Below are 18,440 nucleotides of genomic sequence, written 5' to 3'. Positions count from 1 at the left end.
AGGAAGCAAATATATGGCTTCCACTTGGTAGGGAAAGAACACTGAAGTAGGCATTCTGTTTTGGTTCCAAAATATCAGTAGCTGTGTGACTTTCAGCAAGCTACCAAGCCTCTCGGGGTTTCATTTTCCTCAAGTATAAAATCAGAAAAATACTTTATGTTCTTTCAGGTTGTTGGGAGTGCTGTGAAAACAAATTATTATAAGACTTCACAGCAAGCTATACCATAATATTCTGGGATATTTTGAGAGTTCAAAATAAATTTAATAAGAAAATAAAATATTGATAATGTGTATTTAAGACTCCTGTACATCCACAGTTTCAAAATAACAGTTGTCTCCCTCTTTCAGAATGAATCGTAAATATATACCTTGCATTTTAGGGAAAAAATAATCTCATAATTCCTAACATAGCTTCTGGGTGGTATTTGATATATCACAGTTGAGGGAGAAATGATTTCTGTAAAAAAGTTGCATGTTCATAAACAAATGAGATAACTCTGGGTTCCTTTGGCAGGAAAACAAAACGGTAGAAAGTCTGGGAGTAACTTTTGATTTGTGAATCATTTAAATCTCAATTATTTTTTAAAGTTTTGGGGGGAGAGAATACACAGGGGGCGGGCAGGGAGAGGGACAGAGGGGAAGAAAGAGGGAGAGAATCCCAAGCAGGCTCCATGCTCAGCTCGGAGCCTGATGTGGGGGTTTGGTCCCATGAACCTGAGATCATGACATGAGCCAATATCAAGAGTCGGACTCTCAACTGACTGAGCCATGCAGGGGCCCTTAAATCTTAATTCTTAAAAAGAAGGTAGTAAGTAAATACCTCTGATGAGTCAATGTGAGATAGCCATCAGCACGCATCACCTTAATGGGCTTTGGAGATCGGAGCCTGCTAGGGTCTCCTGTGAAGCTCAAGGGTGGATCCTGAGGCAAGGCTCTTCCCTGGAAGACACTCAGGGGCTTGTTGCTGGGCCCTGCTGGCTGTGTTAGCCTTCGGTATCAAGCTCCACACCCTTTTTCCTGAGAAATGCCACAGACTTGAAGGAGGCCCTTGTCTGCCTTCGGGACTCAAAGATGACCCCTCTTCCTGGGGGTTGGGAAGTGTGTTTCTCTTACACACAGGTTTTTACTTATGACTACTTATATTTGGACGTAGAAAACAAAGGTAACATCCACATCGTCCTCCATACAGAGTCTGATGACCATTTTTGGGGGTCATTTCTTGGCTTTCTGTAATTTTAACAAAAATACGAACCTATCTAGACCTTGGAAAAAAGTAGTTTTCTTGTTTCTTTTTTGCAGTGTTTCTTGAGTATTAATCATGCCCAATAATCAGATTATCTCTGAAGTTTTGCATTGCAAGGGGGAAAAAACGATTGTAATAATCTTTCCATGTTGAAACACCAACTCTGCATCCTGGTGCCTTATGTGTGCTTTTCCATCCCCAGGGAGTTCTGTCCAACATCTCCTCCATCACCGATCTCGGCGGCTTCGACCCGGTTTGGCTCTTCCTTGTGGTGGGAGGAGTGATGTTCATTTTGGGATTTGCAGGGTGCATTGGAGCGCTCCGGGAAAACACTTTCCTTCTCAAGTTCGTGAGTATCACACTCGGCCCTTAGGCTGAGAGCTAAGCTCCGGGCTCTCCACAGGAAGACACCCTATCTGGAGGCAAAGTGGCTAACCAAAGGCACAGCAAAAATATGGCCTGGCTGATGCTTTCCTTTTAGGAAAGCTCTCTAGGTCATCACCTACCTGGTCCCCCATCTTTTTTTAATAATAGAAGTACCGCCCCCCAGTGCATGCCTTCTGTGGAGGTTTCGTACAAGTATATCAAGATTTGCATTCCAATCCCTAAAGCACCTTTAGATAAAGGTAGGTATGTGTATAGTTTTCTTCTTTTAACTACCCCTCTTTTACGCACCTAGTCAGTAGTGAACTGTTCACATAGTTGGTTTAGTAAAACCAGACATAAGCACATTGGCTGTGGCCTGTTCTGATTAAATCTGTTAGGCAATAGGTTTCGGAGAGTATGGAGAAACAGTGAGAGGGACGTCTTCCTCCTCTGCCAGTACAGAGTTCTCCTTTTGTATGATCAGCATAGTTTTCAGGTCCCTTGCAGGGTGTGTGGTATAATCACTATTAGCATGAATAGTGTTAGAGGAAGAGTTTTAGCAGAGGCAGATCGGTAATAAGAGCGAAGCATGAGAAGTGAAAGCCTTTCCTCTGGAGATTCCTTCCAAAGGAGAACAAAATGGCATATGCTTACATGTATGTTAAGGTTTGTCAAGTGTCGTCAAAGGTCAGCCAAAGGTGCCTGTCCGTCTGGAGTTGGGCATGGCAGTAGGCATCTGTGTACGTGCTCTCTGAATAAGAGTGTCTACTCCCCTTTCCAAAAACAGAAATGAAAAGCACTCTACCTTCCGTGGTGAGGGAAGATGGTGGGATTTCTAGACAACGGTATTTGTGTAATAACCCCTGTTCCTAGAATCCTACTTCTCATCATCCAGGGACATTTCCGCTTAAAACAGGAGCCAACACTTGCACTAGTCCCAGCAGCCATGCAGTCAGTATGTGATTCTCTTCCCCGGCGTGCCTGACGCATCATCCTCGTTTTTCTTGAATATCCCTAACGAGAGCAGACTCGCTGTCGGCCAGGAAGTACCGACGGTAGCCCATTTCAGATTTGGGCAGCTCTGGAGCAGATGAGGTTTCGGAGAATCGGACCTGAGCGTTCTTGTGTTTAACCTGAAATTTTACATGACTCTGCTAATGGGGAAACGGAGGGGTATTTGGTCTTCTCTACACTTAAATGACCATTTGGTTCTCTGTTCTGTATACATAGTTCTGTGGTGGGAACAGCTACATTTGCCTTTCGCCTTATCTCCCATTTCCCCATTTTAAATACATGTGTGTGCACGTGCACACACACAGAGTTACTTCATTCCTTACCTAATGGACCTGTGGAGCCCCCAGGAAAGCTATGTCCCTGATCCTAACCTGCCAGTCTTCTCAGTGCGTGGGCTCACCTCACTCAGCTTTTCTGTAGCCTCACAGGGCCCCAGACAATACAGAGCATTTGCCACTATTTTATGTTTTAGCCTCAGTGTCCCTAATGTGGGATCCCCTCTAATATGATCTGCTTGAATATAGTTTAGTTTATGAGAGTAATTCCTTCAGTATAGTTTATTGTATTTGTAGTTGAAGATAACAGAGTTAACTGAATAGGCAGAAATAGATACATTTCTCTAAATCAGCACCTTAATTTCGAAAGTCCCATGCTGGAAATGAAGAAAATTGTATTGTTTCTTGGCTTTTAAAAATGTTGGATAAGATTTAAAATGGCCTCTATTTAGTACAAACAATAAAACCTGGCCCAGAATATTCTTTGAGCAGGAGCTATGAGATAAATAGAAGCAAATGTCAACATGGCTTGAAAACAGCCTCAGAGATTGGATGCTGTAAGGCCAGGAGATTTGCTTAGAGAAAACCTGAGAGCTAAGATAATGTGAAATAGAAATGAAGCTTCCTGGTCAACTAAGTCCCTCATTTGAAGCCTGTGAGTCATCTCTGCACCTTTAGAAATGGGGGAAATTAGGTTACAGGGTCAAGGCATACAGGTTTCTGCCAAATATTCAATAAGAACTTAATTTGGACTTAATTTTTTATGTATATGTACCCTATAACATTAAAGGAAAATTTCCCAGGGTAACTGATTAATGAACTTGCCTAACCTTTATGGTGGTGAGAACAAAAAGCTAGTTAAAATCTTTTCATGACTTCTGTCTTGGTATTTTGTGTACTATGATTTTCTCATTTGTATGGCATGATAACTATTGTATTTCTGTACCTAATAAAGGGAGGAAAGTTGTTGTATACTATGGGATAGTCATGGAGTAAAAGTGATGGTTTTTTCCTGTCCTTTTTTCTAGATGGGGAAAGCTTACGTTGAAATTATTGGTACCACTGACAATAATTAACTGTTGAGGTGCTATTTCTCCTGGATTCATCAAGGAATGATAGCCAGGAGATCCATGGAAGCTGAACCTGAGCCCTGGAGGGTCTAGAATTAAGGCCTAAAGCTTGGGGTCCTAGATCTGCCAGGCACTTCTTTCTTCCACCCCTCCCCTCATGCCCACCCTCCCAGGATGGCACTTTCATCCTGGATAAACACTGTCAGGTATACAGACATCTGATGTGAGAAGGCCCCACCCACCCCACTGCCCTCTCCACCCCCACCACACAGAAAACTGTGAGGCCTTCGGAGGCAGGATTATGCTTTACTCATCCTCGCTCCTGCAAAGCCCTTCAAATCCAGGGCCCAATCTATTGTGGGTCTTTCAGTGTTTGCTGGAGAAATTAACATATTTTTATCTTTGTTTTATTTTAGTAAGTAACTGTGTAGTCTGCTGTGTGCCACTCCTCCAGCACATTTTTCTCTCATTTGGCTGCTTGATGTCTGCTTGCTGAGGAGAGAAACAGCAGACAGCCTACCCCCCTCTGCCTCTCAACCACTCTCTGTTCTGTAGCCTTCAGGAGTTCTGCTGAGCAGCTGTGGCCCCGGTGCCCTTTCTGTCCTTGTCACCAGAAGCTCACCTGGTCCTTCCCAGCCTCATTTCTCATCATCTGTTTCAGCAAAATGAATTAGCAAAGACTAAGAGTGTGGGGGTGATAGGAAGTGGAAAGAACTGTGGGTGTGAATGATATGTCGGTATGACTGAGATGAGGCTCTTCTGAGTCTTCTAGATGGAAGGGCAGTTTCTCCAGATTGTGGGCAGTCACCACATTACCTGTGGCCTGCAGCCTTCCTGTTTAAATTCTTGTTGTCTACATTAGCCAGAAGTCTTCTTTGGCTGCAGGTTGATGTTATTTAAATTTTCCTGAGACTGGTATTTACAAAGAAGGGTGAGCACAGCTAGTGTTCCTAAGAAAGCTTTCAACCCAGTTTTCATTTTGTCTTCATGATGGGAAATGATTTTCACATCCTAGTCACACCCCCCCCCGCCACACACACACACACACACACACACACACACACACACACACACACACACACACACAAACTTCCTCTTTGACCTCTTCATTCAAGATGAACACATCTGCTCTCTTACCCCATAAAGGAGGTACAAAGGAGAATTAAAGCAGTGTCCGAATCCAAAAAAGGAATGTATTGCATATAGAATCAAGGCCATCGTAGCAAACAACAGTCGATCTTAAAAGACTGAGATAATTTCTCTTTCGGTGTTACGCTTACCAGAGGTAGGGGCAGCCATTGTTCAAGAGTCTCGCAGTGCATCCATCAGGAGAAACTCATTAGGTCTTAATGTGGGTCTGATGAGAAATTCCTTTTATCCATGTTTGCTTATAGGCTTTGTTGTTTAATTACCAAATGGACCACAAGAGCCCCTAAAGTGTGATTATGAATGATTTTTAAAAATCCTTTCTTGGAGTATAATATTCTATTAGTGAATCTTAAGAAACTGAAGATTATCTGCTTTGGCCATGTATAACAACAGCGCAGTGTAATTACAAACCTTTTTAGAAGGGAACCCTTTAACTATATATGACCAACATAGCCCATTTAACTGTTCTCTGTGTGTCTTTTGTCTTAGTTTTCCGTGTTCCTGGGAATTATTTTCTTCCTGGAGCTCACTGCTGGGGTTCTGGCATTTGTCTTCAAAGACTGGATCAAAGACCAGCTGTATTTCTTTATAAACAACAACATCAGAGCATACAGAGATGACATTGATTTGCAGAACCTTATAGACTTCACCCAGGAGTATGTAAGTTGAAATTTATTTTTAAGCTGCAAGCCTTCTTGAGGAATGAGAACATTCCTCCTGGCCTCTGCCTGTGCCAGCCGGAGCGTACCTCTGACTCTTCCACATGGTTTGGTTTGTTTGCTTGTGTGTTTATTATTTTCTGACCTGCTTTAGGACTTACGTGGTTGCACCCTGAATGGAAATGCCCTATTTTCACTTATCTCAATTTCTACAAAGTCCAAGGGACCAAGAAAACCTCTTAGCAACAAGCTTATAACCGCAGTTGCTGTTTCCTATTGACATCTGAAGAATATTCTTTTGCTATAGGTGTAGCGCTTTATCTGGTATTTAATGTGGATTCTTTCTTGCTCCTTGTCCCCTTAAAAACATTTTTTTAAAGTTTATTTATTTTGAGAGAGACCGAGACCTCATGAGTGGGGGAGGGGTAGAAAGATTGAGAGAGAGAATCCCAAGCAGGCTTCACACTGTCAGCACAGAGCCCTGTGCGGAGTTTGAACTCAGGGAACCGTGAGGTCATCACCTGGGCTGAAATCAAGAGTCAAGACGCTCAATCCACTGAGCCACCCAGGTGCCCTGCTCCTTGTCCCTTTTTTGGTCGTCTTCCACACTTCACAGCTCATGATATATATTTAATAATAGAATATTTGTCCACAAAGTCCTAAAATATTCCTATCCAAATATTATATAGCACATGCAGTTCTGTGCAACTGCAAGTTAAGAAACTGCTGTGCTCTGGTGGCTTCTAACAAGTGAAGAATCTCTCAGCAGAACCACCCCCCACCCCAGGTTTCTGAACGTACTAGGTGATGTCCCCTGTAATGCAAATGAAGTAGAGGTGCCCTGTTTGACTCAAAATGCAAAATGGTATAAACAAGGTTCAGAAGAACTACAGAGTTAGTGCCAAAATCTGATTCGCAAAGTGACCGTGGGCTAAAAGAACGTTGACCTATTTCCCCAAGAGTAAAATGGAAATAATAATAGCTACTGTTTAACTCCTGCAGATATTAGGGCACTCTAATGAGATGTGCATGGTTTTATGTTAGGCTTAAGGGGTTACTGTCCTAAGGTGTTAAGGTCTTTATTTGCATGCACTGAGAAATTGGATAAGCTGAGCAGACCTGGGCAGTGCTGTCAGTGTCATAAATGCAGGACTGGAGGGCAAACAGGAGCCCCATGGACCAATAGTGGTCTGTTGGCTGGACAGCTTTGCAGGTGAGCTGGGGTCCCCTTTGATAAAGGGAGGAGATGCTGCATCAGCGCCTGCCGTATGGACCCCACCCTCCTTCCCTATGTACTCCGAAGTCAGCTGAGCTGTGTTGGTTTTGTTCAGTAGCATCAGTGACTGATCTCGAGTAAGCTGCACCTCAGGTGTGAAATTAAGCCCTGTTTCATCTCCCCAGCAGACTTCACTGTTTTGTTAGGTCATAATGGATGCGAGCTCACACCTTGCCAAATATTATGCTGACTAGTTTGCATGACAAATCTGATGAAACTTTGTAGGCAAACCTCGAGATGCGCAACCCAAGCCCTCGGAGGACCGGATGAGCTGGAAGAACATGCGTACACACGTTCCCTTGAAATGCTGTCTGCTTTATATGGAAATACTGTTATTTCATGTGATTTTACTTTTCTGTCATGGACTTTAATGTTTTAAAGTAGCTATTGGTCCTGAAAGCCTTAAAATGGTCAAGGCTTGATGTGTATTTAACTCAAAGGGGTAGAACTAGTCCAGTTGAGGGGAGTGACGAAGGGACTTCTGGAGCAAGCAGTTCTTGAACCAGGTCCCGTTTGAGACTCATTGACTTTAACAACTCGTTTTATGTATATTTTAATTAGATGATTTTTAAGGTGTTTGCATATTTTTAAATTCTTGTTTTTGAGAAAGAGGGGGAGGGGCAGAGAGAGAGGGAGACAGAGGATCTGAGGCGGGCTTTGTGCTGTCAGCGGTCAGCCCAGTGTGGGGCTGAAACTCACAAACCATGAGATCATGATCTGAGCCAAAGTCAAATGCTCCACTGACTGAGCCACCCAGGGGCCTCTAGATGATTGAACTTTTTAAGTTGAAAATGTAAATTCATGCCCTTTAAAAAATTCAGAGTAGTAACGGGCGTATAATGAAAAGTAAGCCTCTAAAACTTTTGGGAGTAACGAGTATGTTCACTATCTTGATTGTGGCGATGGTTTTACAATGTATACGTATGTCAAATCTTATAAAATTGTACACTTTAAATACGTTCAGTTTATTGGATGTCAATTATACCTCAATAAAAAAAGATTTTTAAAACCCCATTAACACTGTAACGGCCCCAACTTCAAAAAAGTAAGCCTCTAGCCCTCCCACCCATAACCCCACTTGCCTCCTTCAGACACGACCACTGTTTAGTGTCTTATTTATCCTTCTAGAATGTTCCTCTGTGCACCCAAGCCAAATAGACCTTGTTCTGCCTGAGCCTGCTGAATAACTCCTGCCCTTCCTCCACCTAATACCACAGACTCCTCAACCGTTTAAATCAGATGCTAACACATCCTCACAAATCTTAAGCCTTAATCACTTTGGAAGCTTCGATAGGGGCTGCTTAGGTTTGGTTTGGTTTAAAACTAAATTCTGAGGCAGAAAAGAAGATTCGAGCTGGCGGAAGCCGGGGGTCGGTCGTTTGGCAGCGGTTTGTTAGTGTAGGCGCCGGGTGGCCTCCAAGTCCAGATGTTCTAATTCTTTCCTGTTTGCTCTAGTGGCAGTGCTGTGGGGCTTTTGGAGCTGATGATTGGAACCTAAATATTTACTTCAATTGCACAGATTCCAATGCAAGTCGAGAGCGATGCGGTGTGCCTTTCTCCTGCTGTACTAAAGACCCCGCAGTAAGTGAAGGCCCGCAGACTGCTGGCCAGCTCGGCTCACCTCCCCGAGAATGGGCGGGGCCGTGGGAGGGGAGTGAACAGAGTGATTTTTTTTTTTTCCTTGAAACCTCTTCTTAACGTGCTTATTCATAATTGTAGCTCCTGTAGGGGACAGTGCTCAGATCTTCCCAGTAGGGCTAATAATTGCTGACATTAATTAAGCAGTACGTGCTTAATTACGTTCCTAGTCTCAGCCCTTTTGTGAGCTGGCTCAATAAAATTCGGAATGTTCCTACTGGCGGATACGACCACTATCTTCCCTCTTTGGGTGAAATGTAGGCCCGTCGAGTTTAAGTAACTTTCCCAAGCTCACATCGCTAGCAAGTGAGGGACCGAGCCTCAGACCCAGGAAGCCTGCCTATGGTGCCTGTTAGTCCTTCTCTATGAAAGGACGTGCTCAGGTGAGAGCTGTCTGCATTGGTTTGGGGTTAGTGACCCTTTCCTTCCCAACCTGGTTCTGGGGGAGATATTAGGGATAGGAGAGGAGTTCGAGGCGGGACAGGGCTTGTCTACTACATAGCAAGACCGCAGCTGCCTGGACTCTGGGTTGTTAGGATGATAAAAACTGTGATTGGTATTTGAGAAAAGATAAAATACTGAACCTGTGCATAACCCCTTCTACCATGGCTTTGGTTGTATTTTGGGTCAAAATACATGTCATGTGACTGGCATATGGGATGACTTAAGATGCAAGTGCCTTGCTGTAAGTTAAAAGCCAGGAGACAGTGTTAGAACAGGCGGGAGAATTTGCTTCTGCACGTGTCTGTTCCACTGATGGGACAGACGGTCCAGGCCATCGGTCCAGACAGCCTCCTCCAGGGCACGCTTCTTAATGGAGCCCAGTGAGTGCTGATGAGTTCGGTGGCCGTTTCCCCGCGGAAGGTGTAGGGTATGGGGCTCTTTAAAAGAGGCCATGGTCTTGGGATGGAAAAGTAGTTCTCTGAGGGCTTCAGAGGGGTCTCTGGGCTATTACTCTTGGGCTGAAAGAGACTGAGAGTCAGAAAGGACTATGCTTCCCGGCTCGGAGACCCCGCCAGGAAGCCCACCTTTCCTACTGGCTTGTTTCGTGCCCTCCTCTGAGGAGGGCTGACAGGAGAGCGCCCAGCACAGAGCCCTGGGCGCCCGTGCAGGTGGCCTTGTGCTGGCCTGCAGGTACGGACTGTTAGGTCTCCAGTTCCTGCCCTGTGTTAACATTCCATTGGAAGAAGTATGAAGTGTCTCTGAATGCATTATGCTCCCCTTTCAACTACAGATACTCTGGGTAGAAATTTTTCATTCCATAAATGCCAAGTTAATAAAATCCACCCCATACCCTGCAGAGGGGAAAAAATAAACCTAAAAGAGCAGAACGCATGTTTCTTGTCAGACCTGTGAGATGTCAGGGTATCCGTCCATGTGTTGTGTTGTCAGCACATTGTTTTGTTTTTAATTATTAAAGTAATGCATTCTCATCGAAAAACCCTTTAAATGACACAGAAGTATTTAGATTAAAAAGTGGAAGCTCCCCCAGAAGAGCATAAATGAACATAGTCATTATGCCCTTTACCATGGTTTTCTCTATGTCTTAGTTTTCTGAACCCCGTACGCTTCCCTGAGGTTGTCAATAATACACTTGCTCTTCTTATATTTCCTGAGCCTCAGTTTTCCTCTTTTGGAAAAGAGGGCATATTTTAATACTCCTGAGAATTTTTATAATAATTACTGGGGATAGTGTATAAAAATGTTTAACATCTCCATGCCTAAGTAGGTGCTTTATTAACGACACTTAACAGTGATCTTATGCTAATTCTTAGGTGGGCTTCCTGTCTATTGAGTGAATTTCACTTTTCTTTTTTCTTCCTCCCCCAGGAAGATGTCATCAACACTCAGTGTGGCTATGATGCCAGGCAAAAACCAGTAAGTGGAATCTCCTCTTGTCACTTAGCACAAAGGGTGTTTCGGAGGAGATTTTGAACTTGCATGGTGACGCTGTGCTCTCCTCTTCCCTTGTGAAGGAAGTCGACCAGCAGATTGTAATCTACACGAAAGGCTGTGTCCCCCAGTTTGAGAAGTGGTTGCAGGACAATTTAACCATCGTGGCTGGTATTTTCATAGGCATTGCATTGCTACAGGTAAGCCCAGGCTCCTTTACGGATGTCACAGGGAAATGATGTCTTGAGAGAGCCCTTCCCAGGACAGGAGCTCTGCTTAATCACCTTAATGTCACAGTTTTTAAGACACATTGGAGGTCTGGGAAACAGACCTAAACTCTAGGGTTTATATTTTATTTACAGCCCATTTTAGATGCTACTATCCTGAAATATTTGAGGAAATCTTTTTTTTTTTTTTTTTTTTTCCTTTCCAAGCTGGAGAAATTGATTGGGTTAGCAGTTGCCTGCTGGCATTCCAGTGTTTCCGGGGGCAAAATAATACTGCATTGTGACAGTTGGGGCAGGTAGGAATGGTCAGAAGTAGATCTGAGTCGCAAGATTAAGACTTTGTAGAGTTTCACAGACATCCAGTGTTCTATTCTCTCTCTGGACCACCTTGTCAAAATGCTAGTGAGGGAAGGAAGACACCCACTTTTCCTCCTAAGCAGCCCCAAGAGCTGAGGTTTTTATCTTGTGGAGATGTAGGACTTTTTGTAGAGGGTCACAAATGGGGCACAGTGGTTGAAAGAAATTAAAGAAGACCTAAATAAATGGAAAGCCATTCCATATTCATAGATTGGAAGACTTAATACTGTGAAGGGGCAGTACTCCTCAAATTGATATACAGGTTCAATGCAATCCCTATCAAAATTACAACTGCCTTCCCCGCCCGCCCCCCCACCCCCATGGATAAGCTGACCCTAAAATTCACGTGGAAATGCATGGGACCCAGAATAGCAAAACAAACTTGAAAAAGAACAAAGTTGGAGAATTCACACATTTCCAATTACAAACTTACTACAAAGCTACAGTAATCAAAATAGTATATAAGATTGGACCTACAGATCAGTGGAAGAGAATTGAAGATCAGAAATAAGCCCTACATCTGTGGTCAGTGGATTTTTTAAAAAAATGTTTTTAATGTTTATTTTTGAGAGAGAGAGAGTGTGTGTGTGTGAGCAGAGGAGGGGCGGGGGGCGGGGGGAGCAGGGGCGGGGGAGACAGAATCCAAAGCAGGCTCCAGGTTCTGAGTAGTCAGCACAGAGCCTGACACGGGGCTCACACTCACGAACCATGAGATCATGACCTGAGCCAAAGTCTGATGCTTAACTGACTGAGCCACCCAATCGCCCCTGTGGTCAGTTGGTTTTTGACAAGGGAATCATGACCAGTCAATGGGGAAAGAATAGTCTTTTCAACAATGGTGCTGAATCAGCTGGATATCTACAGGTGAAAGAGTGAATGTGGGCCCCTGCCTCACACTGTATATAAAAATGAACTCAAAATAGCTCAAAGGCCTAAACTTAAGAGCTAAAGCTATAAAACTCCTAGAAAACTGTGTAGGTGTAAATCTTTGTGACCTTGGATTAGGCAGTGTTTTCTTATATGTGACACGGAAAGCCTAAGCAGCCACAGAGAGTAGGTAAATTGGACTTCATCAAAATCTAAAACTTCAGTGCTAAAAATGATGAGAAAAAACTACAACATGAGAGAAAATACTTGCAAATCATCATGTCCGATAGGGGTCTGAAGTCTAGAGTATAAAGAACAACTCAACAGTAAAAAGACCAGCCCAATCTAAAGATGGGCAAAGAATTTGAATTAGATATATCTCCAAAGAGAGTACAAATAACCAATAAGCACATGAAAAGATGCTCATCATTAGATATTTGCGAAATTTAAATCAAAACCACAATGACCTGGCACTTCACACATGCTAGGATGGATATGATTTAGAAGAAAGACAATAACGAGTCTTGGCAGGGATGTGGAGAAATGGGAACTGAAACGCATTGCTAAAGGGAATGAAAACAATAGAGTCACTGTAGAAAACAATTTGGCGGTTGCTCAGAAAGTTAGAGGTCCCATGTGACCCAGCAACTCTATTCCCAAAAGAACTGAAAACCTGCTTACTAGAAAGTTGTACAGGGACAGTCATAGCAGCACTATTCATAATAACCAAAAAGTGCAATCATTGGACATGTCCATCAGCTGATGATGGATAAACAAAATGTGGTTTATGCATCAAATAGAATAGTCAAGCCATCAAAAGGATTGGATTGAATTCTGGGTACGGGCCATTGTATGATGAACCTCGAAAACGTTTTGCTGTGTGAAAACATAGTAACCCGACAGATCACATATATGATTCCATTTATATGAAATGATCTGAATCGGCAAATCATAAAGATAGAAAGTAGATGAGTGGTTGCCAGCAATGGGAGAATGGGAATGCCTGCTAATAGGTACAGAGTTTCTTTTCAAGGTAATGGAGTGTTCTGGAATTAGTGGTGATAGCTGCACACCCTTGTGAATATACCAAAAAACACATATGTTTTACAATTAGGACACATTTTGTAGTATGTGTCAATTCTAAAAATCAAAGAAAAGGAAAAGGGAGTACATTGGCCGAGGAAGAGCCTAATGAAGTGTTGAGTTTCACTGTTTGACTCTCTTTTCCTTGCTTTCTCAGATCTTTGGGATCTGCCTGGCCCAGAATTTGGTTAGTGATATTGAAGCTGTCAGGGCTAGCTGGTAGGGCCCCGGCAGCGCTGCTGCAAGACACTGGGCAGACCCAGCCTTCCTGCCCCTCCAGCGTGCCCACCCCGGCCCACGCTGCACGGACCCTGACCACAGAGGCGCCCTGGCCATCCCACCTGATGGAGCTGCCACGAACTCGGTTTGGGGGGTGCAGCTGGGAAATGCTGCTCACTGACAGAATTAAACAGATAACCAGTATGAGAGTCGTTGAGCCGTGAATCTCTCCTGTAGCCAAGAAGTCATGGATGGTTGGATACTTACCAAAAAAAGAAGAAGAGGGCGGGCGAGGGACCCGGATGTACTTGAATTTGTGGAACTCGCAGTCTCGTTCACCACTTCGATAACTGGAGGGCCGGGAGAGGCAGTTTTGTTCTTCGTCACACCCCGAAGGGACTTTTTTCTGTTCCGTGGCCTGAAGAAGTGCATCTTTCCTCAAACTCATCCCCTTACGTGGGAGGGCTGTGGTGTTTGGGGGCACCCTTCGCTGTACATTTCAAAGAACTGTTAACAACCGTCATCCCAAGAAGAAAACACCTTGTCTTTGGGGTTCGGATTCTGTGACTGCATTCAGCAAGTGGTGCGGGTGGGCATGCGTGGTGTCTCCTGGAGTGTCCCTCGGAAGGGAAGCTGTGTTTCCCACGTGCGTGGAGTGAGGGCGGTGGAACGCGTCATGATGCTGAATCTTAGCAGGACAGATCGTTGTTCTAAGTAGGCCTGAGCTTTATTTGTCAGTGACCTTCAAGGAGAAGATGAGGTTAATGACGAGGTTATTAGTTAACATCCCTCAGCCCAGCCCACCAGATTAGTGGTTGGATTCTTTGGAAACCCCTGAATCTTCTGGGTTTTGTTTTGCTTTGCTTTTTTTGTGTGTTTTTGTTTTTGTCTCCCGAAAGTGAGAGCTAGGATACAGTTTCTCTTAAAGTGTTTTCTTATTCAGCTCGACTATTAATTTTTTGGTATAATCTCCCTGCATGATCTGTGAACCTGACTCCACCAGCTCCTTTTCCTGCCTTGTCTCCAGGAACGTTGACCAACGTTATTTGGTCAGCGTTGACTTCCTAGGTTCATAGCCTGGAGAGGCGTGGCGTGTCCTCCCTGGCTGCGAAGGGACGGCAAGTGCTTCCACGGACTCGATCGCCCCTTCACCCCATCGATCTCCGGGGGCCCGTCCGCAGCCCCCAGCTTTCTCTTTGAATGGAATCGAACCTAGTTCCTAAACAGTGTTGACTCACGTTCAAATAACTTATAATGCTCTTTTTTTTTTTTTTTTTTTTTTTTTTACCCCCTTCTGGTTTTACTTTGCTTTTATCAAAAAGAAAAAAGAAAAGAAAAGGAAGAAAAAGGCACGGCCGGAGCTCCTTCTGTTCTCCTGGTGCAGACAACCGTCAGGATGGTAACAAAGCACAAATACTTAGGAGGGAGGGGCAGCGATGGGGCAAGTGTTCTATGACCCAAGGTGGGAAGCCACTTCCAGGTGCTGCCGCTCCCCCTTGCCCCCCACGAAGGCAGGGAGGCCTGAGTCCTGCCCCCAGATTTTAATCCATCTGGTACCCACCAGGATGTCAGTCTCCTGGGGAGCAGACATTAGCCTGTGGAACGGCGGGAAACCCACAGGTCCCTTTTACGGTGGTGACACTCTTGCCAGCACAAAACTGGGCAGCTAGCACGCTCTGTGGAAATTTAGTAAGGTTTTCTATTTTAGCCCCCTGTTGCATCGCTGTGGCTGATGAACGTGTCAATCTGCTCAGAGAAAGGACAGAAATTCTTTGAAAACCGTCTCCAGAGTGTGGGTGTGTGTACGGCTGCATGTGTGTTTTTGTGTCTCCGTATAGTTAGAGATGTTCATTCCATATTCTGGCTGTGAGATGATTTTGTGTCATCTCTGCCCCCACACAGTTGTCATTCTGTAATGTCATTCCAGCACGGAGAAGACTTGGGCCCTGCAATTGGCACTCTTGTCTTTTTTATTACCTCATTCTCCAGTGAACTCCATCTGACCAGTTGACTCAGAATCAGGCAGGATCCCCTCCCTTCGGCACATCCAGTGAAAGGCCAAACGGCAAGTCCAAGTGTGTTCTAAATTTTAATTAATCACCCTTTATTTTTTACACTTGAGAGTGGTTGTAATTAAGGCTGTCATTAATAAACTGGTTCTACCTTACGTGGAGTTCTGTCTTTCTTCATTACTTGTGTTGGAATTGCAAAATCCTCAAATCCAATGGTTCTCGCGCTTTAGCGCGCATCAGAATCGACCAGAGGGCCTGCTGCACCGGACTACGGAGTTTGCCCCACGCCCAGAACTCCTGACTTAGGAGGTGCATTTCTGACAGGTTCCCTGGTGATGCTGGGTGTCTTTGAGGCAAAGTACTGCTCTGGTCAGGTCTCTAAGCCTGAAAGGAGCGTTTGGGGGTTGGGGAAGGAGAAGCGCCTTTGTGCTACTGGATGCAAATAGAGAGGTGGGTATGTAGGAAATGTGTGTCCTTGAGGTCATTGTCCACAGGTCACAATCACCTGGGAACCACGTAGAATACAGATCATCAGGCCTCGCCCCTGGCAATTTTGGAGTGGGTAAGGGGGAGCCTAATGTTTTTAAGAAGCTCCCGTTAAAGATTTAATGCACAATGAGATTCAGGACTCATTATCTTGGTAATATTCACGACTTTTTTCTAAGAAAATAATTTCTAGTAGTCCCTGAGAGCAAGTCTCTTAAAAACCCGTTTGAGAAATGCCATCGTAAATGTCCTTGTATTGTGAATTACCACTGTAGAAAGACTTGTCTTTAAAACTATTAGACATTTTTCAAAGATCAAATGAAAACAAAATGTGACGTTTCATATAGTATTCATAGACCCAAGGAGGTCCCCAGACTTGTTTGGGAAACATTTTACCTCGTTTCCCTGGGTATTTGAAACCAAAATGTTATTTTGACTTTAAAGAAAGCTGTCCGTGGCAATTGGAGATCAACAGTCCCTACTGAGTTTTCTTAGCTCTGCTGGTGGGGATCGTGCACCTCTGTGATGTGATCGGCCCTCCTTGCTCACCGCAGACATGGAGCCAGCAAAGAAAATTACAGCTTAGATGTAAAAGGACGCTTTGACGACAGGGCTCTGGACTTACAGGAAGTTTCTTCCTATTTCGAAGGTAGACCTTTGGAAGATGGTTCTTAAATTTCTCTTTATGTTTAAAGCTTGACTGCTTATGACAAACATTATTGCTTCCGTGATTTAAAAATATCTAATATGGTTTTTAAAGATGAACACAGGAATAAAAGAATATTGCATCACCAGGCACTTTAAAGGGAAGTCCCTCTATCTTTTCTTCCTCCTTCCTTCTCCCACGGAGTAAACCTTGATGTCTCTGTCAGCCTTCCCCTGCTGCTGGTCCCGGTCCTCCTCTTCTCCAGGACATTCTCAAAAGTGTCATTTGGCCTTATTGTGCAGAATGTTTCCTCACTCGTGCCCTGCGTCTGTGTGGGCAGGAGTGGGGTCATTCTGCAGTTCTGCGGAGTCTCTCTGAGCGTCGTGGTTTCCGGCTCGTTTGGATAGGAGCCCTGGGAAGCCGAGGGGCTGAACAATGAGGAGCCGGAGCCCGGTGCCCCGGCTGGCCCTCCGCAGCTCTCTTTGTCATTTGTTCAGTGAAGCCCTCCTTCTCTAGGGAAACCCTGTTGAGAGCTCCGAGGAAGAACTGGCAACCTCTCCGTGAACACTGGCCAATGAGGGTTCGTGGCCAGCACGCTCCAGTGCGATCATGGGACTGCTTCGAGGTGCTGCCCTCTCTTTCCTTTGAGAAGGAAAACACAGCGTTTGCCTGGAAATACACTAATTTTGGCCTTCTGGTGACATGATAAAATCTATATATGACGACAGATCAATCAGATGTCTCTGGGTAGGGGTAGGGGGCCTAGAAGAGAAGCCAAACTCTGAACAAGGACCAAAGCCATGTTCGGACTCCCTTTCCCTTCTTCTTTGGAAGAGTTTGTGACAAAGGTAGAGTTGATAAAATTATAGAAGTGCTAGTCTTTAGGACTTCTGTAATTTGAGGAATTAAATACAGCTTCCTTTGGGTTGTTCAGGCTGAGTAGTTCTACGCTTGGCCCCCAACGACAGGATGCCTGAATGAGTCCACGATCCGTTAACCCGAACCAAACCCCCTGGGACCTGCACTGGCCAGTACAGTTGACTCCTTTATTTCCAGGAGCTCCTGATTGGAGAGTACCTGAAGAAGGCAGGCTAATTTAAGAGTGTCTCACTGTGCAAATATACTCCAAAAAGGACAGAGCATGCAAACAAGATCGTGCTTCCCATGTTGTTGCTTTTCATTGAATGTGTACTTGCAGTGTATGTGGGAGAAAGCCGACTCCAAAGCCACCTTTTAAATCTGGAGCTTATAGGCTCCTTAGCTCAGGGTTTAGGGCGCTGGTCTTGGAAATCTGGAACTTATCTTCATTTATTAACTTTTGCAGAGCGAATGGTTTGACAGGAATGTGTTAATGGCCTGCCCCCTAGTGGTGACCATGTAAAACAACTACTGGCTGGAGTTGCAGTAGTTTCTGCAGGAATGAAATCACTGTTCAGAGATACTCGTGCTTTGGAGCTACTTGAGCGTTTTATGGCTGTATTTTGTGTGCTCTGGGTTGGTAAGTTCCTTCATTCCCTTTATGCACTTCTGAAAATGACATCGCTTGTTTTGGAAAGTGAGAGAGAAGGGTGTTGAGCTCTCTTCACCATCTACATCCTGATCTTGCTGCTGGGACTTTATAGGGCACCCCAGCTGGGCCCTGCCTTCTTGCCAAGACTCAGACACAGTTCATAGAAGAGGCGATGGAGGCTTAAAACTGCTCATTTGCCAGGCAGTTAAAACTGTTTTATTGAGGAGTTTGTTGTGAGTTGAATTGTCTTCCAAAAAGTCATATGTTGAAGCCCTAACCCCAGTACAGCAGAATGTGACCTTATCTGGAAATAGAGTGGATGTACTTAGTTAAGATGAGGTCATCCTAGAGTAGGATGGGTCTTCTGGGGAAATTCGGATGTGGCTACACGGGGAGAACCCATGTGAACCCATGTGAACCCATGTGAACACAGCCGGCGATTGCCGCTAG

The 18,440-nt window shown here is 44.5% G+C and overlaps 1 protein-coding gene across 2 annotated transcripts in view; it reads left to right on the top strand.

Annotated features, from left to right (window-relative positions):
* Positions 1–15,509, top strand: part of TSPAN5 (tetraspanin 5) — a 171,312-nt gene extending 155,803 nt beyond the window's left edge. For both annotated transcript variants that reach the window (XM_039254248.1, XM_039254249.1), the window contains 6 exons: positions 1,446–1,592; positions 5,607–5,777; positions 8,508–8,633; positions 10,521–10,568; positions 10,667–10,783; positions 13,275–15,509. In XM_039254248.1, coding sequence (XP_039110179.1) covers positions 1,446–1,592; positions 5,607–5,777; positions 8,508–8,633; positions 10,521–10,568; positions 10,667–10,783; positions 13,275–13,340 — 675 coding nt within the window. In that variant the 3' untranslated portion in view covers positions 13,341–15,509. The remainder of the gene's footprint in view (positions 1–1,445; positions 1,593–5,606; positions 5,778–8,507; positions 8,634–10,520; positions 10,569–10,666; positions 10,784–13,274) is intronic.
* The last annotated feature ends 2,931 nt before the right edge of the window (positions 15,510–18,440 follow it).

Source organism: Hyaena hyaena, unplaced genomic scaffold (genome assembly GCF_003009895.1).
Source record: "Hyaena hyaena isolate Hyena2069 unplaced genomic scaffold, ASM300989v1 scaffold_480, whole genome shotgun sequence".
Taxonomy (NCBI): Eukaryota; Metazoa; Chordata; class Mammalia; order Carnivora; family Hyaenidae; genus Hyaena; species Hyaena hyaena.
Note: the sequence above shows the minus strand (reverse complement) of the source record. Positions and strands in the feature narration are given on the sequence as shown.